At 53.7% G+C, this 25,331-nt stretch overlaps 1 protein-coding gene across 1 annotated transcript; it reads left to right on the top strand.

Annotated features, from left to right (window-relative positions):
- The first annotated feature begins 1,522 nt into the window (after positions 1–1,522).
- VWA5B1 (von Willebrand factor A domain containing 5B1) lies at positions 1,523–23,506 on the top strand. Its single transcript, XM_066334387.1, has 21 exons — positions 1,523–1,693; positions 1,942–2,103; positions 2,452–2,674; positions 2,853–2,995; positions 3,232–3,363; positions 3,612–3,736; positions 6,699–6,875; positions 9,727–9,837; positions 10,294–10,496; positions 12,245–12,359; positions 13,866–14,051; positions 14,266–14,461; positions 15,411–15,598; positions 18,160–18,379; positions 18,562–18,879; positions 19,506–19,643; positions 20,206–20,334; positions 20,803–20,874; positions 21,235–21,304; positions 21,512–21,635; positions 21,867–23,506. Exons 1-21 carry the CDS (start codon positions 1,555–1,557, stop codon positions 22,584–22,586), a joined length of 3,891 nt encoding a protein of 1,296 aa, XP_066190484.1. The 5' UTR covers positions 1,523–1,554; the 3' UTR covers positions 22,587–23,506.
- Positions 23,507–25,331: the final 1,825 nt, after the last annotated feature.

Below are 25,331 nucleotides of genomic sequence, written 5' to 3'. Positions count from 1 at the left end.
AGGGGCTTGGATCTCACCCATGGCTCTGCACTAAGTCTCCACTTCCATGCTCCTGGAGCCCAAATTCACCCCTCTGGTAGTCCTGTAATGAATTCCTGCTGTACCAAACTGATAGAGAGCTTCTTCCCATTATTATTTCTTTCCTAAGGTAAAATCATTCCCCCTCCTGACATTTAATCACTTCCAGATACCTTGATGACCTCTGCCACATCTCAAAGTGAGGGGACCTTCATTATCTCTCCCTGTGGCAGGTGAACTCTTGCCAGCTCCTGACTTCCCAAGCCCCTTTGGCACAGCTTGGAGCATCCCGGTGTGGGATGCCCCCCCCCGGCTCAGGCAGGACCCCCGTTCATCTCCTGACTGTGGGGGCTGCATCCCCACGGCTGCATCCCTGACCTTCCCGGGCAGCTCCTGCCACGAGCAGCATTCGTGGTGGGTTAAATCGGGAATGGCTGAGGTTTTTTGGCTGGGATTCAGGGGCGTGCCTTGGGATTACTGCCCTCCATCATCATCATCATCTTCGCTGCTCTTCCTGTGCTCGACTTCCCTGGCTGCTCTCCCCCATCTCGGACAGCCTTTCTTGCTCTCCTTTTCTCCTTTCTGAACGCCGTTTTCCTGCCTGAGCGCTCAACAAGCTCGTGGCCTTGATGTCTTCTGTGGCATTTGCATATAAAGGTGGGTTTTAATAACGCAGGACTGGTAGGGAATGAGAAACTGATGTATTTCAGTGCTGGCTTCTCCTGGGCCTCGTAAATCACTGCATAAAGCATTGCAGAGCCAGCCAGGGAGAACTGCTGCCTAGCAACTTCTCCCAGTTCCCCGGGGGAGCGGGATGTGGCCCTAAAATCCACCTGAAAAGTCTCCTTTAAAACCCTGAGGCTTGGGGCAGAGGAGCTGTAAGGGAAGAAAACCTGCTTAGGGAAAAGAGTTGGAGTGTAATTGGCAGAAGGAGTCACTTTGCATCTGAATGTGTCGGCTGAGCACAGGGAGGGATGAGTCAGCCCATGCAGGAAGGATCTGGAGATGCAGGACAGCAGAGCAGTGTCACCTCCCCGAAATCAGCCACGATGAGGATGGGCAAGGGCATGGGAGGGCAGGAGGCTGTCTGGATCTGCCTGCCTACTCTTCCTTCCCCAGAAGAAGGGAAAACTCTCATGATCATAGTCTTATCTTGGAGAAAGTCGTTGATTTGGAGGATAATGAAGAGAAAGAAGGACAGAAAAAAATGTTAACTTGTTCTGCCCAGACTCCAGTGGTGTGGGAGCTGGGGACTGTGGACCTCCGGGGCTGTCTGTCCCCAGCCAGGGAGGTTTAATCTGAACCTCCTACCTTGTGCCAGTGGGGATTTGGGGCAAGGGTTTTCCTTGTATCTTCCCACCGGGGCCTTGCTCCATCCCCATCACTGCAGTCATCAAGCCCAAGTCTCATCCTGTCTTAGATCACTCATCTTTCTGTCCTCAGAGCCATGCAATCATTTTGGGCACTTGAGGCTCTACATCCATTCTCACCTTTTTCTCTCCAGCTTCCCACCATCCCCCAGAGGCCCCCAGGAAGATGCCAGGGCTGATTAACCGGGTGACCCTCTCCCAGCTGCCCCTCATTGCGTCTGAGGTGACATCCTGTGTCAGCGGCTATGCCTTTGGGATGACAGCCCTGCTCACCTACCACAACCCAGACCCCCAGGCTTTGGAAGGCAAGTTTTAAGGAGTGAAGCTTGGAATGGGAACTTTAAAGTCAGGATATGGCAGTGCTGGGTTTCTGTGCATTCCTTCAACCTTTAGATGTTGGTGGGAAGCACAACCAAGTGTATTGTGTCCAACTTTTTAGATGTGAAAAATCCCACAAGTGGGATTTTTTCCCCACTTGGGAAGTGCCAAGAGGGATCTGGCTGGTGGGTCCAGGGGAGAGGTGGGTGTTGCTAACACCTCTCCTGCCTGGCAGGTCTCTTTGTGTACCCCTTGGATGAGGGAGCTACTGTCGTGGGCTTCGAGGCGGCCATGTCCCGGCGCACCGTGACAGTGCAGATCAAAGACAAAGCCAAGATAGATGACACCTACTTTGACAGCTGCAGCCTCCCTCCTGGAAGAGCTGGGGATGGAAGTGGTGAGGGGGTTGAGGGTGTTTTAGGGAATGTGGGGAGAAAAGGTGGGGAAGGGGAGTGGGGAGGTTACAGAGGATGGCTGGCTGTAACCAGTACCACAGGGGCTCCTTTTAGGAGGCTGAGGGGTTGTGGTGCTTGTGCCAAAAGTGTCAGTCTTATCCATCTTGGAAAGCACTGCTGCTTCTGGGCAGCCAGAGGAGTGATGTGGAAGCTGGGGCTCTTTAGAGAAAGCTGATGTGTGCAGTGGGGGCGGCTTTGGGTGTTTGATCCAGGGCTGGGGGGTTGTGGGAGGCCTGGAAAGGAGCATTTTCCATGATTGCAATACCTGGCATGGTCCAATCTCTGTGCAGGAAGGATTATGATGGATGAAGACCTGGAGAGGATCGTTTTTGTGGCCAACCTGGGCATGATTCCTCCCCTGGAAAGTGTCTCCATCTTCATCAGCACCTCCTCTGAGCTGCAGACACTGCCCAGCGGGGTGGTGAGGGTCCTTCTGCCAGCTGTGTGTGTCCCCAGGGTTCCCCAGCCCAGCCTGGAGAGTGCCAGCAGCTTTTCCAGCCACCAGCTCCAAATGTATGGGAAACCACGGGGTGGGCTCTGTCTGGGGTTGATCCTGGTGAATGCAGGGCTGGCAGAACAGGAGCTGCAGGTGCCTGGAGAGTGGCTTCAGGCTTTACCTCTAGCAGATCTGCAGTTCCTGGGGGGGGTAGAACATGTTCACAGGGTTTACTGGCATTTATCTCACGGGCAGGGACAAACCCCTCTGTGGATCGGGAAGCCTGGAGCAAGGGAGCAGGTTCTGCCTGGCTCAGCTGCTGGACAGTGAGGCTACCAACCCCTTTGAGTACGAGTTCAGCTTCCACCTGGAGATCCGTGGGCCGTGTTTGCTGGCAGGTAGGAGCACTGGGGCTGTCCTGCTACGCAAGGCTGATTTATCACCTCCCCAAGGCAATATCCACACTCCTTCTCCTCAATGTAAATCTGTGTTGGCAGCGTAACTGTGCTGGGGTGGATTTACCAGTACAAGGTTGATGCTAACGTGGGTTTCTGTCCTCTCCCACCTCGTCATCTCTTCTCCCTGGTCTCCCCCCATCCTCAATGCCTACTGACACCTCGGTTTCCCCGGGCAGGAGTTGAGAGCCCCACACACGAGATCCGAGCAGACGCCGACCCCTCGGCTCGCTCTGCCAGGAGCATCGTGATCACGCTGGCCAACAAACACACCTTTGACAGACCCGTGGAGATCCTCATCCATCCAAGTGGTAGGTGGGCTCTGCTTCTCCTTTGCTGGTCTTGCCCCTTCCTCAGATCCTCATCTGTAGCTCTGGAGACAGATGGATTAGCACTAGTTTTGCAAATATTGCCATGGTTAGGCTTCCCAGGAGGTTATCCTGGCCCATCTCAGTTTTCTGAGCTCCCTAAGCTCACAGATCCTGCTGTTTTCCCTGCATCTCTGCCACACCCAAAGTGTAACCATGGCTGTCCTTCACACAATTCTCTGCATTTCCAGAGCCCCACATGCCCCACGTCTTAATGGAAGAGGGTGACATGACCCCTGCAGAGTACGAGCAACACCTGAAGGGGAAGAATGATTTCATTAAAGGCACTAAGAAAGATCCCAGTGCCAAGAAAAAGGTGAGAAACACAAGCTGCAGGTGTTAGCTGAGGCTTTGCATGGACTGGAGCTGAGCTACAAGATGATTCTATGTCTCCAGCATCAGATATTACACTGTCTCAATGAGACCTGCAGCATCCTCTGTCAGAGAGGGGCTTGTGTGGAGGAAGAGGGGAAAATTCAGCAGTGCTGCTGGTAAACTGAGAGGGGAAGGAGCTCTGAGATGGTTATTGTGTGTATAATTAGTGCTAGTCTAGCATAGCATAATTAGAGAGGTGCATTGTGATAGCATTAAGGGTATTATAATTATTGCAATGACATAGAATAAAATATTCTTTTAATTGCTCAGTAAATGTTTACTGTTTCTGGGTAGCTGTCAGAGCGAAAGAAGTGATTTTCCTGGGAATAATGAGCTGAACTGAAGACAAGGTAGGAGAGACTTCTCTTTGTTCTGCTGAGCAGCAAAGAGAAAAATATCTGTGCTGGGATTTGTGCCTCGTTTTCCAGCAGTTCTGAAGGAATGAGTGACAGCCCAGCACTTCGGCGTGTCTGGGATCAGCAGAGAGGAGCAGACAGCTCAGAGCCCTCTGGATTTCCAGGGTGGACATCTTCCCCCATGGGACAGGCTGTGCTTGTGTGGCCACAGCTGGGGCTGACGGTGTCACCTCCTGTTTTACACAACCAGGGTTCTCCTGTGTGCACAGGGGTGCTCATTTTCCCCTAAACTCCTTCTCCACCTCTCTGATCCTGGGTCCCTCTTGGCAGACATCCCAGACCCGCTGCAGGGGTGCCTCCCCGTGCTGCTGAGATTTCTCCTTTCACCAGAGACTTGTCAATCCTCCTCTCCTCCCTTCCCTTTGCCCACCGCTCTCCCTCACAGGGCTGGGGCTCTGCAGGCGTCTCCTCTAATTGTGTTCAGTGTGTGGCAGGTGGAACGAGATGAAACTCCCACACTATGCCTCAGATGGCTCCCTAATTATTTCTGCATCTTTAGCATGTCAAATTATCTAAGGAGGGATCATTCTGGAGACATTTCCCCGCAGGAAAGCCACCTGTGCCCCAGGAGAACTGGGAAACAACTGCAGGGAGCAGAGAAAATGTCTGGAATACCTGGGGTAGATGACAGGCAGGAATCGCTGGTGCTCAGAGCAGGACACTGGCCGCTTCTTGGCTTAAATTAAATTAGCCCAGAAATTTCAGCAGTAAATAATAATTAATTCTCCTCCCTCAGTTTGTTATGCAAAAGGCTTGGATGCTGTCAGCTGCAGGTTGATGGGGATGGATGCACACTGGAATCAACTTTCCTCGACAAAATCTGATTAGTTTACTGTAATTGGATAATGGGTGAAGGGGAACGGAAGGGAGGTGAGGAGGTGTTTTCTTTTCTGGCTGACCTGGCCCCTCTGAAGCTGTTTACTGAAGATTTGCCTGTGAAATTCCCTGCAGTCAGTCAGAAATCCCAAAATATGGCCTCACTCTGATCACACAGGAGATTTATGTCATGGGTACCCAAGAGCATTCCAGGGAGTTCTGTGGGTAGGTCCAGGGCCACGGTTCAGTATTTGTACAGAGGTAGCTAGGAACACTCTAGTCTGAAATATGATAAACTGGAGAAGTTGTTAAAGAAAATATTGTCATGTGGCTGGAGGGAAATGTAAATGGAAAAAGCCCTTTGATTTCTCAACAGCTGATTAATTGACACCCCATAGCATAGAAAGGAAAGGCAGGAGGATGAGTGGGAGCTTGGCTCATTCCTATGAGTGGGACCTGATTTTTCACTGGGTCAGAGAAGCAGCACTCAGGCAGAGGAGCTGAAAGCAGAGCTGGTGTGTGTGTTTTTGTGCGTGTGTGTTGAGCCACAGAGAGTTCAGAAGTTTCAGAAAACTAAGGGTGGCTCTCAGCTCATAGACTGAAGAATGAGGAATGTGACTCATGGCTGGAGAAAACAAGCCCAGTTATCTGGGGTCTGGTTTAGTCACTGTGAAACCAACAAGAAAAGCAGGCAGAAAGAGGAGAAAAGAGGCAAACAAAGCCCTTGAGGATCGAGCCGCTGTTGAGGAGTTGTTTCCACACTCAGACTCAGGGATGAAAAGCCATGGCCTGGGTGATGAGGGGTCCTGGCGCTCCCTCCAAAGCAGCTGAGGCCGTAAACCCGTTACTGCTTGATACACACGTAACAGCACATTATAAACCCATCACAAGAGGTTTTTGCCAGTTTAATTTTATCCCATTTGTAATGAATACTTGAAATAGAAGGAGAGAAAATGCAGAGAGCCATTGGAGCTGTGTGCAGTGGAAAGATCGTGAAGGTTCCTATCGAACCGTGGCTGGTTCAGCTTTCCAAAGCCTTTCAGTCCCTACAAAGAAAAGTGATAAAAGGAATGGGCAGAACAAACCAGCAAACCAGAGGTGGCAGGAATGAATTGGAATGCTGAATGCAGCAGATCAAGGGCTGCATCTCACACTTCATTAGTGAGTGACCATGGAGAAAACTTGTGGTGTGCCTCGGTGGGGTGCTAAGCTGTGCTAATGAACCAGGTTTTTTGGAAGAATAATGAAATGTTTGGAGAATCAGTTTTGCAAGGCGCTGGGTAGGGCCAGGTGTTTTGATTTTTCTCCAGGCTTTTATCTGAGAGTGCAGTTGCTCCATATAATCCCAGAATGGTGTGGTGGAAAGGATCTTAAGGCTTATCTTCTCTCACCCCTCCCTTGGGCAGGGGCACCTCTCCCTATCCCAGCTTGCTCCATGCCCCTTCCAGCCTGGCCTTGGACACTTGCAGGGATGGTGAATACTGTGGGTATGGATAGAACAGGATGCCTGGACATTGGCCCACCGTGGTGTTGTCACATCTGGGGCCAGAAAAAACAGATTCTGACCCACAAAAGGCCATGAACTCACATTTTTAGCCCTGATCTTATTCCACTCGAGTTGAAACAGGTTGGCAAAATCAACCTCTGGAGCTCTCTCCTGCTTTCTTTCAGATGGAAATCATCAGGAAGAGGCTGAACAAGGACATCCCCCACCATGCTGTTGTCATGCTCAACTTCTGCCCTGACTTGAGGGCTGTGCAGCCAGGCCTTCGGAAAGCCCAGGGAGAGTTCATCTTCCTGGTGGACTGCAGCAGGAGCATGAGCAGTGTGAACATCAGCCGTGCCAAGGTACCTGCAGGAGGAGAAGCACCTGCCTGTCAACAGGCATGAATGAAAGGGAGCATTGGGAGTGCTGAGAGCATAAGTGTTCATTATCAGGGGATGGGGGGTAATTATAGGCTGTATTTTAGTCATCTCAACCATGGTGCTTGTTCAGTACCTGTAACAAAGGAGACTCTCCCCGTTCTCTTCCCCTTCTTCCTATCAGCACATAAAATGCAAAATTCTGTTCTTTCCCTCTCTTGCTGGCATGTTTTGTGCATCCCTTTTCCAGTTCTCCCTGTCTCCAGGAGGGCTTTGGGTGATGGCTGCCTAGGAGGAAACCTCCGGGGAGCTCCAAGGGGGGCAAGGTACTGACCATGCATTAGGAGAGGTTTTGTTGATGGGCACCTCTTTGAACTCACAGAAATTGTTTAAACATGAGGAATCCCTTTTCCAAACATAAAGGAATACCAGCAGCCTGGTGGATGGTTTTGGGAGTTGTGTCGAGACCCCTGGATAAAAAATGCCCATTGTTAGGGCATTCTGTGGGTCTGAGGTTCCCCTGTCAGATGTGGTTCTTACCTAGGGCCAACCCTGGTACAGGACTCTGCACTTGGTCTGTTGAGCCTCATGAGGTTCCCACGGACCCACTCCTGAGCTTGTCCATCTTCCAGCACATCTCTTTTCCCATCTGTCTCCAGTTTCCATGGGAACTGCTGAAGAAGGACAGACACCTTCAGCAACAAGGACTGGGATGCTGGGGAACCTGCAGAGCACTGCAGCACATCCTCTGGGAGAGGGAGGCTGTTCCCAAAGGGAACAGGATATCTCTGGGGTTGTACCCCCTTCCCCCAACATCTTCAGGAGTCTGGGAATCTTGTCCCGGGGTGGATTTTTGCTTTCCAACTCCCAGCATGGCTGGGTTTGGGCACCACAGCATCTGCAGCCTCTGTGGAGGCAGGATTGTCCCCTGGGGATGGGGACCTGCGGGATCAGAGCCCTTCCCTGAGAGGTCCTGAAATCAAAACCCCATCACAGGAGGGCCATAGAAACAGGAAAAAGGCTGTTCCCCTTCAGGAAAAAATATTTTGAGGGAGACTGTGGAGGAGATACCTCAAGGGAGAAACCCACTGTCCGTCTTTTAAGTGTCCCGTCCTTGTTTGTCTCTTGCAGACACCAGGGACCTAATAGCAGGGGCTGTATTGAGAGGGTTTGGGTGTGTTTTGGTTGGTGGAACCTTCTGCATCATCCTCAGCTGGCTGGATGCATGGCAGGACAGACCTTGGAGCTGTGCAGCCTCAGGATGCACTCAGGGATGGGCTGGAAAGGCCCGTATGGAGCAGGAGGGCACCTGTCCAAAGCAGCTGGAGTGGAAAATTCAGGGATTTAAATTTCCTGCAGCCAGTTCTTTTCCCACCCTGATGCAGCCAGGGAGAAGAGCCAGGCTGTGATAGTGCTCACTGGCAAAACTGCACTAATAACTGGGAATTGACTTTTCTAGAAGCAAACATCCCTCCTTATTGAGTTGCCATATAGCTATGGAGTGCAACAGGATCAAGATCAATATTTACCATAAGAAGCAATAAATCGTTCTGCTTGCTGAAACAGCAAGCAGGCATTGGTTGCCCATTTTGGGAAGTGCTTTAAGAGAAATATTTGGAAATTTGTATTTTTTCCCCTGTAATGAGTTCCAAGATGGGATGTCAGCACTGAGATCTGGAAGAGCCAGCATCCCGGGAGCCATCTGGGAGCAGTGGTATAAATATATCCTCGTAGGTTTGAGATAACAGCTTGGATTCAAGTACTCCAGAGCCTGTTAAAGGGCAGCTCTGTTCTTGTACATTATTCCACTGATTTTCAGTGCTCCAGCTCTGTGTTGCTGCTGAGTCTTACAAGCTTTGGGAGCTGGGTTGACCTGGCACCACATCCCTGCTGGACCCAGGCAGGGGGTTCACTGTGTTCCTCTGTGCTCACTTGGTCTTTACCACTGGTAGGACAACCCAAAGAGGCTCTTCTTGCTCGTTTGACCTTGGCAGCTCCTTCAGGGGCTGGCTCGAGGCTTTCTGCTGCCCTCCGCAGACTGGCAGGAGTCTGCCTTGATCAGCATTTAAATAGAACTGAGCTGCTCCTGAACACTTTGCTTTACATTTTGCTTTAAATAAACACTTTGCTTTAAATGGGCCTCCTCTCCTGCCACATAATTGTTCCTATAAGCTCAAGAGCTCCTTAGGACAGCTCTTGCCCAGTTGCTGTGATCACCAGCTCTGTCCTGGACTGTCCACAAAATCGCTGTGACAATTCAAGTTGCTCTTGCCTTATGTAAAGCCCAGGAATAGGCACGTTAGATAACCACCTCTGGTAAAGAAAATAGCTTAAAACTGTCTCACAGTTATTTTAATTAAAGCCAGCTATGAATACAAGACAATTGGGGATGGGGGAGGCTTTTCCTTTTGTGTAACTTTAAGCTGTTTGTTTATTTTCTGCAAGTTTAGGCATTGAGATGCATTGCGTGTCGCACTTCTCAATTTCACACTCTGCTTCTCACCCACCAGCTCTGTGCTGCAGCACTGTGTTGCCAGCACAAATTGAATCCCTTAAAAACAAACAGAAAAAATTGTTCAGTTCTTTGTTGTCTTTTTTTTTTTTTCCTAAAGACTCCCCATTTTCCTCACTGCTTCAGGTCCCAAATATCATCAAGGGACTTTGAAAAGAGCAGAGTCATATGGAGGCATGGGAAAGAAGCAGTTGGTTTGTTGTCAGATGAAGGTGGGAATAAGATGGGATGGCTCAGGGCTCTGGGCAGAGCTTTTGCTGGTGAAGTTGGGGCAGCCAGGGAGAGTCCACGTGTGCTGATGTCTGTTTGCTTTCCACTCCTCAGGATGCCCTGTTGGTCCTTCTCAAGAGCCTGATGCCAGCGTGCCTTTTCAACATCATTGGGTTTGGATCCACCTTCAAGACCCTCTTTCCTGTCAGCCAGGCCTATTGTGAGGTGGGTGAGCCCAGAGTCCATAGAATCACAGACTGGTTTGTGTGGGGAGGGATCTTACCTGCCATGGACAGGGACACCTTCCACTATCCCTGGGTGCTCCAAGTCCCATCCAACCTGGCCTTGGACTCTTCCAGGGATCCAGGAGCAGCCACAGCTCCTCTGGGCACCCTGTGTCAGGGCCTCCCTACTCTTAAAATAATGTCCCTATAATACCAAATCTAACCATGCCCTTTTTCAGCTTAAAGCTATTCCCCCTTGTCCTGTCACTCCAGGTCCTTGTCCAAAGTCATTCTCCAGCTCTCTTGGAGCCCCTTTAGGCACTGGAATGGGCTTTAAGGTCTCCCAGAGCCTTCCCTTCACCAGGATGAGCAGCCTCAACTCCCTCAGCCCCTCCAATGATTCTCCTTGGTGCTTAGAGGGTGCTAGTGATGATAATTCCACTGTTCCTATGGGCAGGAGAGCCTGGCCATCGCCTGCCAGAGCATCAGGAGGATCCGGGCTGATATGGGCAGCATCAACCTCTTATCCCCCCTGAAGTGGGTCACCCGCCAGCCCATCCACAGGGGCCACCCCCGGCTGCTCTTTCTGCTGACGGGCGGGGCCATCAGCAACACCGGGAAGGTTCTGGAGCTGCTGCGGGGCCACTCCTGCTCCACCAGGTACAGACTCATCCCTGCAGGGCCAGGAACCCGGCACAGGCTGGGATGTGCCTCCCCTGGAGCACAGCTCCATCTCACAGACGTCCCCACTTCAGAGACAGAGGCAGGAGAGATTGCTGCTATGAGCCATGGGAGAACCTCAAAGGATTTGGAACGGATCCCAGAAGTTCAGATGCTTTTTAAACAATCAAAAGGAGGATAATTGAGCTGACAACTTCACAGCTCTCGGCTGATGCTTCCTGCTAGGAGAGATTGACACGCCAACAATCTTCCTTGCTTTTTTTTAATTTTTTTTTTCAAGCACATCTGGGGCTGGCCCCAGCTGCTTCCAGGATGGAGCTGTGCGGAATTGAATATGCTGAAAGGGAGCGATGTAAAAAGCAGTTAATTTGTGCATGAGTTCCCAGCCCGGCTTCCCAGCCCTGATCACAGGCTGTTCTGATTTCTCCTCTGCCTCTTTAAGGGGCACAAAACATGAGAAAAATGTAAGAAATCCTGATTCCTCTTCCATCTCAGACTCTGGGGTTATCAGGGAAGCTGCTCTATGGGTTTGTAATTGCATGGAGGTCTGATTGTTTCCCCGTGTAGAGGGCGTCCCACCATCCCACCCCTCACTCTTGCCCAGCTGGAGGGGAGGGTTAAAGCAATCAGAGCTGGAGCATGGTCTGGAGTGACCCTGGAAGGGAGAGTCCTGGGCATGGCCGGTCTTAAAAGAAGATCAGAGCCTTATTTAGGAGGGGTGTGAGACTGGCCTAGTATTTGCAGCCAGCTGAAGATTAAAACCCTCCAAGAGAAAAGCCCCTTGTGCAGATGCAGTTTGCTGCTGAAGGTGCTTTGTTTCTCAGCAATGCCCTGCCCAAATGCCATATCCCACCCATTCCCATCCCCCTGGCTTCCTGGCACATCCATCCCCACCTAGCACTACCCTCCCTGCCTGGGCTCCAGCTTGACTTCCAGCCAAACCAAACCCTGATTCACAGACCTGGGAGTCAGGGGGGAGCAGTCTCACCTGGCTCAATCCTCCTTCCTTGAGAAAACGTTTATTTTCATTGCAAGCAAAGATAATTACTGGATATTTAGTGCTATTGACCACAGCCAGCAGGGAAAAGAGCTGAAGTGAGAGCAAAGCAGCTTGTTTGTGTTTGCAGAGGAGGGGAAGGCTTGAGGTCCTGCTGGGAGCCCCTGTGTGTCACTGCTGAAGGCTGGTCTTTGGCCAAGGGGTTTGAGGTGTGCTGAGAGGAGGGGGCTGGTGGTTCATAGAACCCCAGAATGGTTTGGATTCAAAGGGACCCTGAAACCCATCTCATTCCACCCCCTTGCCGTGGGTAGGGACTCCTTCCGTAGCCCAGGGTGCTCCAAATCCCTTCCAGCCTGGCCTTGGACACTGTCAGGGTCCCAGGGGCAGCCACAGCTTTCCTGGGCACCCTGTGCCAGGGTCTCTCTCACAGGGAAGAATTTCTTCCCAATATCAAGTCTAACCCTGCCCTCTGGCAGTGGGAAGCCATTCCCCCTCATCCTGTCACTCCATGACCATGGCCAAAGTCCTTCTGCATCTCTCTCGGAGCCCCTCTAGGCACTGGGAGGTTTCTCAACCCTCCTGCCACCCAAAAGAGAGGCTGTTTTATTCCACGGGACATAGCAGTGGGATGAAGCCAGAGGGAGTTTCTGCCTGAGGGAGTGTGTGAGCTCCATGGGGCTGGGGCGGGGTGGCTTTTCCTTTGGACCCTGATTCTCTTGTCCCTTTGCAGGTGCTACAGCTTCGGCGTCGGGCCAAACGCCTGCGGGAGGCTGGTCCGGGGTCTGGCTGCCGTGTCCAGGGGCATCTCCGAGTTCCTGGCGGAGGGCGAGAGGCTGCAGCCCAAGGTACAGCCCCGCTCCCCGGGGCCATCCCGTGGGGCTGTGAGGATGCTCGGGCTCAGAGAGGGGAGGCCACGGCTCCCAGCGGGGACAGTCCCCACCCCGGCCCTGCCTTCCCAACCCCTCCTCGCAGGAGCTGGGCGAGCGGCAGGGGATGGAAGAGCCTCTCCATGGCCGGCCGTCGGAGGGAGAGGGAGGCAGGGAGATGTGTTCCCCTCCGCCCGGGGCTGGGGGGCCGCGATGCAGCAGCTCTGCCTTCAAAGGCAGCTCTGCCTCCGATACGGCGAGGGCAGAGGGACCGGCATCAAAGCAGCCAATTAGTTTTGAAGTCGGGCTGAGCCCTGGCATTGCTCAGGCGAGAAGGACTCGGGGTTGGAGCGCGAGGAATGCGCTGCGATGGCTTTGCTTATTAAGCTGACTTTAAAGCCTCTCCATTCCCTCTCTCCCCTTGAAGAGTAAAACCGTATGCTTCAAATCCGGCATAGGGATGGCTCTGTCCCCTGGTGAATGCACAGAGCCCAGCTTGTCACCTGCTGCTTGACTAAACCCAGAGAGAATTGGCGCTTTAGCTCCTAAATATCTCCAAATAGCCAGCTCCTACCTTCTTGATCTCTCAAGAAGAAGTTCAGCAACTCCACCCTCTGCAGGAGCCTGGAGCACACAAAAACCTCTCTAAGACAGAAACGGCATCAACATTTCTGATGTAAATTAAAAGCAAAGACAGGGAAGAAAGAGGTGTTTAATAAGAGCTATTAATAAGTGCTTTGCAGGCTGTGCAGCTCGGTGCCTTCAGCAGTCTGAGGCATCAATTAATGGCCTTATAAAACACAGCCTGGTGTGTCTTCTCAAGCCCATGAAAAAGCAGGGAACAATAGGGAATATCTGAGCTGTTCTGTCTCTAAATCTGGTGTTCAGTTCCCTTGGCATGCAGGGAAGCTCGTGTAGATGGCTCTCTGGGAGGTTTGTCCGTGAGGTATTCACGGATATTGGTCTTCTCCACATGTGTAACTGGCAGAGCATTGCTGATCTCTGGCAGTGGCTTGTGCCAGCAACGAGCTGTTCCAAAAATATCAGTGTATGAGTGCTGGGTCAGGGCTGGGGCTCAGACCAGTGAAGGCTGACAGCTTTTCCTGAGTGCTGGAGGGAAGCAAGGGATAGCTGCCTCATATCAGAGAAAGATCCCTCAGGCCATGAGCTCCCACCTTGCAGCATGTGTAAGATCAGCCCTGTGCTCCATCACTATCTGCTCACGGTAAAAAACCATGGAGTCATTTAGGTTGGAAAAGACCAACCATTAACCCAGCCCTGTCAGGTATAACTGTGCCAAGGAGATGGGGGTTCTGGGATGGGTGTCAGAGTAGACTAAGAGGAAGCAGACTGTCAGGAGAGGGCAGGAATTAGCTGATGGCTTTGTCTGAAGGAATGTTCCCCTTCCCTGTGACACATGACACGTGCGACGTGGCTCACACCGTGTCCAGCTGGTGTTGACCCTGTCCCCTGTGCCCTTTGCAGATGATCAGGTCACTGAAGAAGGCGATGGCGCCAGTCCTGAGCGACGTGTCTGTGGAGTGGGTCTTTCCTGAGAGCACCGAGGTCTTGGTGTCCCCTGTCAGCACCAGCTGCCTGTTCTCTGGTGACCGCCTGGTCAGCTACGGTGTCATCTGTGACACCTCCCCATACCTCTCCAACCCCAGATCTGTGAGTCTGTGGGGCTGTTCCAGGGGGTGTTGGGGTGTGCATGAGAGTCTTGGCTCTGTGCATGGTCCGGGAGGTGTCTCCTGTGTCCTTAAGGGAGGTGATGGGGGGAGTTTGGAGGACAGTGAGTGGCTAAGGATGGTGCAGCCTGTCTCAGCTGGGAGCCAGTGGACAGACACGGTGGTGAGACCTGTCCCCTCTCTGTGCTTCCCCCCAGGACAAGAGGCGGCGCTACAGCATGATGCATTCCCAGGAGTCGGGTAGCTCTGTTTTCTTTCACTCTCAGGAGGAGGGAGCAGGCTTGGAGAGCTGGAACCACTCCAGAGACTCGGAGGGCTCCTGCCCCGCCGAGCGCTCCCCCGAGCACCTGGGCGTGGGCAGAGATCCTGGGGGAGAGTCAGACACGGACACGGGTCAGATTTTCCTCTCTACATGCGGGGGGGTAATGCCTCTGTCTCTCCAATCAAGCTCCTGTCACTGCTCCCCCAATTTTTTTGCCTGATTTATACATGTCTCCAGCTGCAAAGAGATGAAGGAGTTAGCAGGAGAGATGACAGATCTCCTGAGGCTTAAGCAAGTCTGTTTGGTTTGGATGTTTTATCCAAACCTGTCAGGAAATCAAGGGAAGCCCTGGTGAGCTGGGCTCCCTGGAGATTTTCAAAGCAGCTTTAGCCACATAATTATTTACAAGCTTCCCAAGCGGTGAGAGGAGGAGTGGTGTGAGCAAATAGGTAGCTCTGCTAGACAATCCCTGTACCTGCAAAGCAGCTTCCCAGTCAGGACAGCGGGGGAATGGATCCAAAGCCTTCTCTCCAGGGTGTCACTCCTCCCCACCATGGCCTGGCTGCGGGTTTGTGTCAGCAGCATGTGGCATAAAGCAGCTGGTTGCACCCCGGAGCTGGGGAAACCTCTGTTACTCATGGGATGTTCTTCCCTTTTATTCCAAGAGGAGCTGTACTGTGCATCCCCTCAAACTTGTCAAAAGCTATGAGAAATCGTGTCTTTCCAAGGCAAATTTTAGTCTTGCTCTGACAGGAGCGTGTCTGCACTAATTAAATTTCATTAGTAAACCCTTTGTCTTCTCCAGGGAGGTTTGGGGAAATGCAGTCAGGCTTTTTTTGGCTGAAAACTCCTCAGACAAAACCTTCCCAACCTGCTCTCTTGACATCCCCAGGAATTTTGAGTGTTTCTATTTCCTTTTGTGGTTTCGTTGCTTTGCTTAAAACTTTGCAGGGCTGAGCGTGGCCCCTTGAGCTTTGGCAGGACCCTGGGGAGGGCTCCCTGCTTCTCACCATGAGCCAGGGGAGTGGTTCTGGCTGATCCCACTCCAGGGTGGAGCTGATCCTCTCTCCTGCCATTCAGGAATGGATGTGAAGGCTCTGTCCAGGAGACGGGCGTACAGCACAACCCAAATCTCTGACCACGAGCCTCGCAGGAAGGTGCCCACAGCCAGTGATCCTGGCACAGCCCTGGTGAAAAACCCCCTCAGGAAAACCCACCTGCAGGACCTGCAGCAGGTCAGCCCCGAGCCCTGGCAGGTGGACTTCCAGGTAGGTGATCCTCCCAGAGGCTTTGTCTTGCAGGTGGAAGGCAGCAAGGAGAAGCAGGAAAATATGAGGTGGATAAGAGCCTGAGGGCAAGGGCCTGGCTCACACTAGTCCTAAAATATTGAAATAGATAATAGATATAGATAATAGATATAGATAATAGATATAGATAATACATTTAGAAAATAGATATAGCTCTGCAGCACATCACAAACGCTGGGGAAACGAGCCAAGCTGGGAGCAGAGTGCCATCCTGATACCCCATAGTGATTCCTCTCCATGGGAGCCTCCTTTTTCCCTGCTCCCCTTCCTTTTAGTGGTCTGTGCTTCACCTTGCTGCTCCTCTGGTCCTTCTTATCTCCCTGCAATTTAGGATTCAAACTCTCCCCGTGGCTGTGGCATTTCTGTGCTTGGGATGAAAAAGGAATTCAGTGCCAAAGCAGATTCCCAGCTGGATCCACAGCCTTACACAGCATTGGGATGGGATGTGAACCTGTGTGCTGAACATCTGCTGCACAGGGTTTTGTCCCCTGCCTGCAGCAGGTGGAATTTGGGCAGATTTTTCAGCTGATCTGTGGGAAGGATAGGGATAGTTTTCTCTCATCTTTGGCATCGCAGGGATGCTCTGCTCTGCAATCAGCATCTGCAGGGCTGGGAGGACCAGCAGCACTTGTGTTCCCATGGAAACTTGGAGCGGGATGTTGGGGACTTTCATCTCCCCTCTGCTGTGGGTTAGAGATCACCGGGTGAGGGGTGGGAGGGGAGATGAAGGGGCAAAAGGGAAAGCAGGGCCAGGGCTCCGCAAGGAGGGATGAGACCTCTACCCTCAGGTTACAGCAGTGAGGAGGTGAACAGCATCAGTGACCAAGAACAAGCAGGTTTTAGGGGTACTGGCAACACTCCATGTATTGGGAAGGTCCCCAGAGCATTCCCCTGCACTTGGCATGCAGGCAGGGGTGGAACTGACTCCCTTCTGGAGGGCAGTAAATGGTTAACAGCATGCAGCCTGCTCTTAATTAAATGCAGCCTGGTTTTGCTATCCCTCCTGCTGCCAGGGCTCCCAGCAGCTCTCCCAGCTCCCAGTCCTGCTGCCAGGGCTTGACATTTTCAGGGGTGTGAAGCCAACCCTTCAGCTCATCTCCACGCTTGCCATGCTGGGAAGGAAAGGTCAATGCCAGCCACAGGCAGCTTAAACCCCCAGCTCCATTCCCAGCTGGCTTCCTCTGGCTGGGAGGAGAGCTCGGGCAGGAGAAGGAGCAGGTTTGGAACAGAAAGGGTCTGGCAGGATGTGTCAATATTAGCTTGGTAAATCACATCTGGAGCTGCCTGGCTCCCAGTTTTGCTGGTGGTGTCATAGAACAACAAAATTTAGGTGGTGGAGGTCATATCCTTGTCTATCTGTCAGAGAAAGTATTCTTCCATCCACCACTTTATACCACCTCTGTTCCTTGCTAGTGATGTCCTAAGAATACAGTCTGTCTGTTTTACACAGATCTTCCCACACCCTGGGGACAGGGATAAAACCCAGACCTTGCAGAGGGGAGTATCTGTGTGGGATGTGGGACCAGAGGTGCTGGAGTGGGAGATTCATGTCTCCTGAAAGTGGAGAAACAGTACTTTTTTTTTTTTTTAATAAAAGATAAAAAGATAAAAAGATAAAAATTCCTTTCTCCCATCCCCTGCGCCTCTCTCCTTTCGTTACTAAGCAACTGGTCCTTGATCTTTCTGTCTCTCTTCTTTTCTTTGGTTCCCAAGTGAAGTCATTAAAATGTCTGGAGGGATGAAACTCATATTTCACCTTCTGTATGTCTGGGGAAGGAGCCCCTCGGGCCAGGGTCCCTTGGGGACACCCCGAGATTTATTGGAGGGCTTTGTCTGGGCACAGATCCCAGCTGGGAACGGGCAGAGGGAAGGACCTGTGTGATTCCATCCCTCACTGGGGTCAGACTTGGAGCAGATGGGATCAGAGGGGACAGAGCAGGTCCATGCATGGAGCAGATGGGATCAGAGGGGACAGAGCAGGTCCATGCGTGGAGCAGATGGGATCAGAGGGGACAGAGCAGGTCCATGCATGGAGCAGAGGGGATCAGAGGGCACAGAGCAGGTCCATGCATGGAGCAGATGGGATCAGAGGGGACAGAGCAGGTCCATGCGTGGAGCAGAGGGGATCAGAGGGCACAGAGCAGGTCCATGCATGGAGCTGACGGGATCAGAGGGAACAGAGCAGGTCCATGCGTGGAGCAGAGGGGATCAGAGGGCACAGAGCAGGTCCATGCATGGAGCAGATGGGATCAGAGGGGACAGAGCAGGTCCATGCATGGAGCAGAGGGGATCAGAGGGGACAGAGCAGGTCCATGCATGGAGCAGATGGGATCAGAGGGGACAGAGCAGGTCCGTGCATGGAGCAGACTGGATCAGAGGGGACAGAGCAGGTCCATGCATGGAGCAGACGGAATCAGAGGGGACAGAGCAAGTCTGAGCAGAGAGAAGACAGGATCAGAGGGCCCAGAGCAGGTCTGTGCCATCGGCTGCGGATCCAGCCCTAACATCTGCTCTGCCCACAGCCCCTCCCGGCCATCCCGCACGGCTCTGCCTCCAGGATCCGCGGTGCAGGCGCCCGGCGCCCCGCCCTGCTCCAGCGCAGCTGTGTGTCCTTCTGCCACGACGCCAGCGCCCCGGCACTGCCGGACGGGCTGCAGGAAGCCCCGGCAAGGGCCTTGGAAGCACTCGGTGCCATCTCGAGCCTGCGCTCCTCGTCAGACAGCCGGAGCCCCGGGGATCTGGGTAACTGGGAGAGGGGCAGGCGTGGGCACCTCGCCGGTCCGTGCCGGGGGCTGGTGGCATTGCGTCGCACGCCGTACCACTGTGTGTGACAATCGGGAAGGATTAATTATGGTTTTGTGGTGCCGGTGGGGAATTCAGCTCCCAGGGAGGTGATTAACCATCCTCCTCTCCCCTCTCTGCAGAGTCTGCCCAGCATCCATCCCTCACCTTTGAGACAGAGACCTCCTCCGACTGGGAGCCCCAGGACCCGGATCTCGGCGCTGCCTGCGGCTCCCCACGCCCCCCCAGGACCCTCTGCAAGGCGGTGGTGAAGGGGCTGAGGAACAACGAGCCCGTGCAGTGGGAAGTCACGTTTGATATCCACCCTCTGTTCCAGGAGCGGGAGAGCCAGGAGGATGGTGACACAGACCTGTGGAGTGAGACCTTCCACCACCTGGCAGCCAAGTCACTCATCCAGGATTTCGAGCAGCTCGCTGAGAGGGAGTGTGAAATCGAGCATGGTAATGCACAGCTGGCTGCAGGCAGACCCTGCCCAGCCTCGGGAAGGCTTTCCAGCAGTCTCAGCAGCCTCTGGAGTGAAAACAAAAGCTGCTGGTGGTGAAATATTAGGGAATGTCTCACACAGCTCCCAAATAACAGCCCCCTTCAGCTGCCTTGTGCTCTTCTGCTTCTGCAGCCTTGCTACACATGATCATTCCCAAGCTCATGTTCCTTCCCACTCCTCAGGAGCAGGGGTTGGACTTGATGATCCTTGAGGGTCCCTTCTGACTCAGGATGTTCCACGATTCTGTGATTCCTCTGCTTCATGCATGAGGTAACACAGTTGTTTTTGAGGAGTTGGTCACTTGGAGCTGGGAAATGGCATCCAACTCCAGCAGCAGCCACACATCACTGCCCTGGGCCACACATGTCCCTGGGCCCTGTCAACCCTGTCCTCCTTGAAGTGCATCTGGGCTTGTAAAATAAGAGCAGGAGGAGCAGTAGGCAGAGTTGAGAGGGATGCAGGGATACAGCCCCTGCTGGGCATGGCTCCCCAAGCATGGAGGTGGGCCTGGGAGCTGGGTGTGAGGGGTGGGGGAGCCCACGGGGGCCATGGGCTCTGAGCCCACTGTCCCTCCTGTGGCAGGGTCTGGGCGACGGTTCCAGCTCAGCGCTGTCCACACCAGCAAGGCCTGTAATGTCATCAGCAAGTACACAGCATTCGTGCCCGTGGACCTGAGCACCAGCTCCTACCTGCCCACCCTGGTCCAGTACACCCACACAGGTAACCTGGGGCTGGCACACGTGTGGGACCTTGTCCTGCCAGGGAAAATGTCACTGGGAAACTTCTCTCAGGGCAAACCCTATGAAGCCACAGCACAGTTTGGCACCAGACCCATACCCAAGGCCATGGCCAAGCTCTTGGTGGCAAGAACCTCTTCCCATGGCCAGGGAAAAGGTCTCCTCTGAGGTCTGGATGCCCAGAGATGACCATAGAATCACATAATGTTTTGGGTTGGAAGAGACCTTAAAGCTCATCCCATTCCATCCCCTGCCACCACCTGCACTATCCCAGGCTGCTCCAAGCCATGTCCGACCTGGCCTTGGATACTTCCAGGGAGGGAGCAGCCACAGCTTCTCTGGGCAACCTGTGCCAGGGCCTCCCCACCCTCATATTGAGGAATTTCTTTCCAATAGCCCATCTAAACCTACTCCCTTCCAGTTTGAAGCCATTCCCCCTTGTCCTGACACTCCAGTTCCTGACCAAGCTCGTTCTGTGGTTTGATTGCCATCGTGGCTGTGCCAGCCCCTCTCTAACACTGGCCATTCTCTTCTCTCGTGCCAAGGGGCAACATCCAAGCAAGGCAACCAGAGGAAACAGAAGAGTTCAGGAAACAGAAGGCACCATGGCTGTTCCCCTGGACGTTCTCAGTCAGCGTGTGGCCAGAATGGAGACTATGGATTTTACAGCATGAGTAAGATTCCCTGGGGGTTTATCTCCCTCCTGGTGTTAGAGATCTCTGTGCTTTGGGACACCTTCTCTGGTCTTCTTCAATTCTGCCTTCCCCTATGTATATGGTGCTCACCAGACACATGTCAGGCTGGGGCTCATCTCCTTAAATGGCGAGGAAGCTTCAGATTTCCCCCAAACCCTGAAATCTCAGGTCGTGCTGCTGACAATGCTCGGAGTTAATTGGCAGCTGTACCGCGGATAACACGGAGGATGAAACGGGTGTAATTAGAGGCAGGGGGGATGTGAGACACTCACTTGTCACCAAATCCTCCACTAATGAAGACGAGTTGGATTGGACCTTGTCTGGCACTGTCAGAGCCGGAGCTGAATTAACAGAGCCCCGAAGAGGCTCATTAACCCCATCGTGCCATGGCAGGGAAGGTGCTGCTTTTGGATGGGTGCTGTTGCTGATGTGATTCCTTGGTTGCAGATGCTGAGAGCAGCCCCTCACCCTCCAGCACCCCGTCCTCATCTGCCTGGGAGCACTTCCATGTCCCTGAAGGTAGGGAAAGAGCTGCTGGCACTTGCTGCAGCTCCATTGAGTCCGTGGTTGGGGCTTCTGCTGAGTTTTGGGAAAATTTATAAAATTTATGACTTAAACTAGGCTCATGAGAACAGAGCCTGACTCATTCTGAGGTGCAAAGGGTGGAACCTGATGTGGCTTTTGGCATAAATCTCCCCCAGGTTCATTTTTAAGAGGTATGGGAATTTTATTATCCATGTAGGAAAAATGAGGCAAGCGGAGAGGAAGGGTTTTGCCAAAGATTCAGCAGCCAAACAGTCCCATGTCCCAGGACCTTGACTCTGCTCCCTTTTGCTCCCCTGTAGAGCCTTGTAACTCCAGCACTGTGTTTCTCCCCAGGGCCGCTCCACAGCCTGTGTGCTTCCTCTGCAGAAGCCCAAAAATCCATTGAGAGGCTCTTTGCTGCCAGGTATGAGCCAGCTCCACCTTCTTCTGCCCTCAGCAGGTGCCTTTCAGCTGCATGGGTCTGATGTGAACACAACCAGGGGGAGAGGAGAGACCCCCAAGGATAGGTGCTGGGACTAAGTGTGGTGCCAGGAGCAGAGATGGTTTTAGAGGGGAGGGTGGTTGTCAGGATGAGCACAGAGGTCATGGACACCTTTTCATCCTTTCACAGGCTGACCCTCAGTAAAACCATGCTGCTGCTTCGAGCTGCCAAAGGCTTCATGAGTAAATCTCCAAGCAGAGGGAGTGAGGCCACCTCTGAGGGTGACAATGAGAGTATGGACTACCTCCCCCTGGTAAGCAGCTCCCCCCTGGATTTTGTTGGGGGTTGTGTAGTCACTGCAGGGGAAGAGGAAAGAGGAGCAGAGGAGGATCCTCCCAAATCTTCCTCCTGCTGTCTCTGACAATCATGTCCAGTCACCTGCTTAGAGATGCAGAGCTGTTTCATCCATACATGCCTTTTTCCTGAGCTACCCACAAGTGGTTGGTGTGCCAGAGCTTCCCTTTGTGCCCGCCATCCCTTGCAGGTGTCCCTGCAGCTGGCCTGCGGTGCCTTCCTCCTGAATTCAGCCTTCTGTGACGCCGTCAACATCCCCATGGAGAAGCTGAAGTGGACATCGCCCTTCGCCTGCCACCGCCTGTCCCTCAGCCCCTCCGGCTCCTGCAGCACCAAGAGCAGCTCCTCCTCGGAGCACAAAGGGCTGAACTCCAGCCAGCAGCTGCTGGTCCCCAGTGGGCAGGGGAAGGGTCCCAGCCCCGGGGACACGGCTCAGGGAGCAGCGCTGGAGGACACCGGCCGCCTTCGGCACCTGTCTGGCAGCGCAGCCGAGAGCATCTCCCGAGCCCTGAGAGCCCAGCGGGAGCCGCTGTCCCCGGCCATCGCCGGCCGCAGCTTCTCCTCCCCCGCCCGGTGCCGGGCTGACAGCGGGCGGGGCTGGGACACCGACGGCTCCGAGCTCCGGGCTTTGCTCTCCGCCGTGGAGCTGCAGCAGCAGACAGAGCCCGAGGGGATGCTGTGGGCCACGGCGGTGGCCCTGGCCTGGCTGGAGCACAGCTCGGCTTCCTACTTCATCGAGTGGGAGCTGGTGGCTGCCAAAGCCAGCCTGTGGCTGAGCAGGCAGCGCTTCCCGCAGGGATCCAGCCTGGCCGCGGTGAAAGCTGCAGCCCAGCAGCTCTTTGTGCTGCTCCGTCACTGGGATGAGAACCTGGAGTTCAACCTGCTGTGCTACAACCCAGGCAGCGTGTAAGAGAGGAGGAGGGAGGCTTGGGCAGATTAGTGAGGGCACAGGAGCGGGGATCCATCCTTAAGGAAATGCCTCCAAGAAGAAGCTGAAGTCCTCTGCTGCAGGGCTGTGTGTGCTTATTAGAGCAAACGCTGCAAACAGCAGCCTGGCCAAAATCCTGCACTCAGCAGTCGGGATTTTGGCCTGGAAGGGAACCTACCACTGCCTGCAGCAGATGCTTTTTATTTTCAACTGGAGCAGCACTTCCAGCTACAGCAGCTCCCTCTGATCCTGGTTTCTTCTGGTCCCTGCCCAGTTTCTAGAGCAGATCCTGTGGCCTGATCCACTTGCCCTGTCCTGGCTTAGATGCCTCTTCCCAGCCCTGAATCACTGCCAAGCCCCCACTGCAGCCTCTCAGCCCTAAACCCCTGCTTTCCTGAGGCTCCTGCCTGGCTCCTGAGATGGCTTTCAGAGAAGGCAAGGCTCAGACAACCTGCTCATCTCCTGGATCAAAGGGAATCTGGGCTGGGAGTGACCATGTGAAGAGCAGCCCCGCTGTCACAGCCAGGTGGATCGAGCCCAGCCACGTGCAGACAAGCCAGGCCAGCTGGAGGCTGGGACCAAACCCCATCATGTCCACACGGTGCTGGGCTCCCTCAGGCCCTCTGCAATCCCAGCAGGAGTTTGTGAGACCCCTTGCAGCCAACGTGTGCCTTTGGAGCTTCACAGGCAGGGCCAGGGTGCCCGAGATTGAAGGATCAAGTGCCTACGGAGGGAGATGCTGCCACTGTCTCCAGTGCTGCGATGCCTGTGGAGCCCATCTGGAACCTGCTGCCTTTTGCTCCCTCCCTTGGCATGTAGCAGCCTTGCCTGTCCCAGCAGGCTTCTGTCTTGTGTCTGTGTGTCTGGGGTGACACAGGAGGGAAACCAGTGCTGGGGACCATGAGCACCGGTGTCACCTCGCCAAGGTCCCCAGGACCATGAGTGTCCCTCTGGTCTCTGCTCTCAGTGTGGTCTCTCTGGGGTCCCCAGGATCATCCTTCTTGTCTCTGCTCTGGTTTTACCTCTCGGGTCTCCAGGAGTTTCCCTCTGGTTTCTGCTCTCAGTGTCAGAACCTCAAGCATCCCTGCAGTCTCTGCTTCGATGTCACCTCTCTGAGGCTCCCAGAGCTGTAGACATCCCTCTGGTCTCTGCTCTGGTGTCACCTCTCCAGGTCCCCAGTGTGGCAATGCTCAGTGGTGCTGCAGGTTTGCCAGCTGGGTGCCTTGGCACAGTCGTGTTCTCTGTTGTTGCACGTGTGTTGTTGTCCCAGTAAATCACTGCCTGCTCTTCCCAGTGTGAGTCCTCTGTTTTGGGTCGGGTTCTTGGTGAGTTTCCCTGGGGCCACCCCAGCTGGTTGGAGCACTGTGTGGCTGTTCAGTAAAATACCCCCCAAAAAACCCCATCATGATTTAGTGTGTGAGTTTAGGTCTGGGTTTCAGGGCAGATAAGGAGCCTCCTTCAGGTTTTGGGGAGTTGTGTTTTGAAGACCCTGGATTGCACAGCATTTGGTAAACTGATGGATCCAGGATTTTAAAAACCAGGAGAATTGATCATTCTCTGAGGCAGAGATGGAGCTGAGAAATCTTCTGCTGCCTTTTCACAGTTTAACCTGTCACCTTGGTCAGTGCAAGGAAGCAGAAATCCTGCCTTCATCCCACACCTTCCTTAATTAGTGTTGTAATTACAGGTATTAATAAAGCAGTCATTGTGTTTTCCAGTCCGAAGCAGGATGTAGGAGCTCTGCCATCCCTCATTTTCTCCTTGGCAATCAAGGACCCTCTCAGACACCCTCCTGCTTTTGGTGACCTCTGTATCTATCCATGTATCCCAAAAAATAGATGCTCCTGGCCCAATTTCCTCCCTCTGGACTCCATCTCCGGGGATGGAGCAGATGTCCCAAGAAGGGAGTTGGTATCTCCAGAGGCCCTCTCAGAGCACCCTCTCTGCATCCAGGGGGATTTTCACCCCATTCAGTATTTTCCTTAAGGAAGGGCGCTGCGGTGCTGCTGCCGGGTGACCGCGAGTGCCTTATTAAGAGAAATGAGTTTGAATACAGTTGTCAGCTGCGGCTTCATAAATAACCCCCCCTTTATTCTGTGTAAATAAATATTTGCACGCAGCGCCTGCACGGGGAAGGGAGAGACGTCCCATCCCGGGCAGCTTCGTGCCAAGGGGCGTTTTGGGGACAGAACTGGCCAAATCGGGGTTATGGCCAGACCCCGCACGGAGCGCTCCGTGTCACAGCCGCGATGGGGAGATTTGGCTGCCCAATTTCCCTCCTGCCGGGGCCGCGGCTCCTCCTCCGCAGGGGCTCATTAGCCGGGAATCGGAGGAGCCTTTTCGTGCTTTGAAGGGTTATGAAACCTGAGGGAGAGGGGGAGGACGGGAGAGCTTAAAAAAGAGCCGTCGTGTCCCCCCCCGCCCCACGAGCCAGCCATCGCCTGCCGAAGGAAAAGGGCTGGCAGCCGTTCCAGCACAGATTGCCTCTGCCCCGGCCCCCGCCAACACGCCGCCGACGGGGTGGAAAACTGCTCGGAAACGACATTTGAGACAGAATTTGCCGTGTTTGCTGTGCGTGTGTCCCGGGGCTGTGAGGAGGGAGCGGGGTCAGAGGCCGCGATGCAGCCGCATCCCCCCGAGAGCGCTCGCTGAGATCCAGCGGCTGCTCCAGGTGCTTTTAGCTCCCGATCCCTCCGAATGGATATAACATCCCTGCGATGCTGCGGA

This window comes from Sylvia atricapilla, chromosome 22 (genome assembly GCF_009819655.1).
Source record: "Sylvia atricapilla isolate bSylAtr1 chromosome 22, bSylAtr1.pri, whole genome shotgun sequence".
Classification (NCBI taxonomy): Eukaryota; Metazoa; Chordata; class Aves; order Passeriformes; family Sylviidae; genus Sylvia; species Sylvia atricapilla.
Note: the sequence above shows the minus strand (reverse complement) of the source record. Positions and strands in the feature narration are given on the sequence as shown.

What these genes read in the sequence shown, in the direction of transcription:
- VWA5B1 (XM_066334387.1), top strand. Translation starts at nt 1,555, where the DNA reads ATGCCAGGGCTGATTAACCGGGTGACCCTCTCCCAGCTGCCCCTCATT. An exon ending in GATCCTCATCCATCCAAGTG is followed by an intron (nt 3,364 to 3,611) that starts GTAGGTGGGCTC and finishes CTGCATTTCCAG; the next exon opens with AGCCCCACATGCCCCACGTC. An exon ending in GCACTTCCATGTCCCTGAAG is followed by an intron (nt 20,875 to 21,234) that starts GTAGGGAAAGAG and finishes GTTTCTCCCCAG; the next exon opens with GGCCGCTCCACAGCCTGTGT.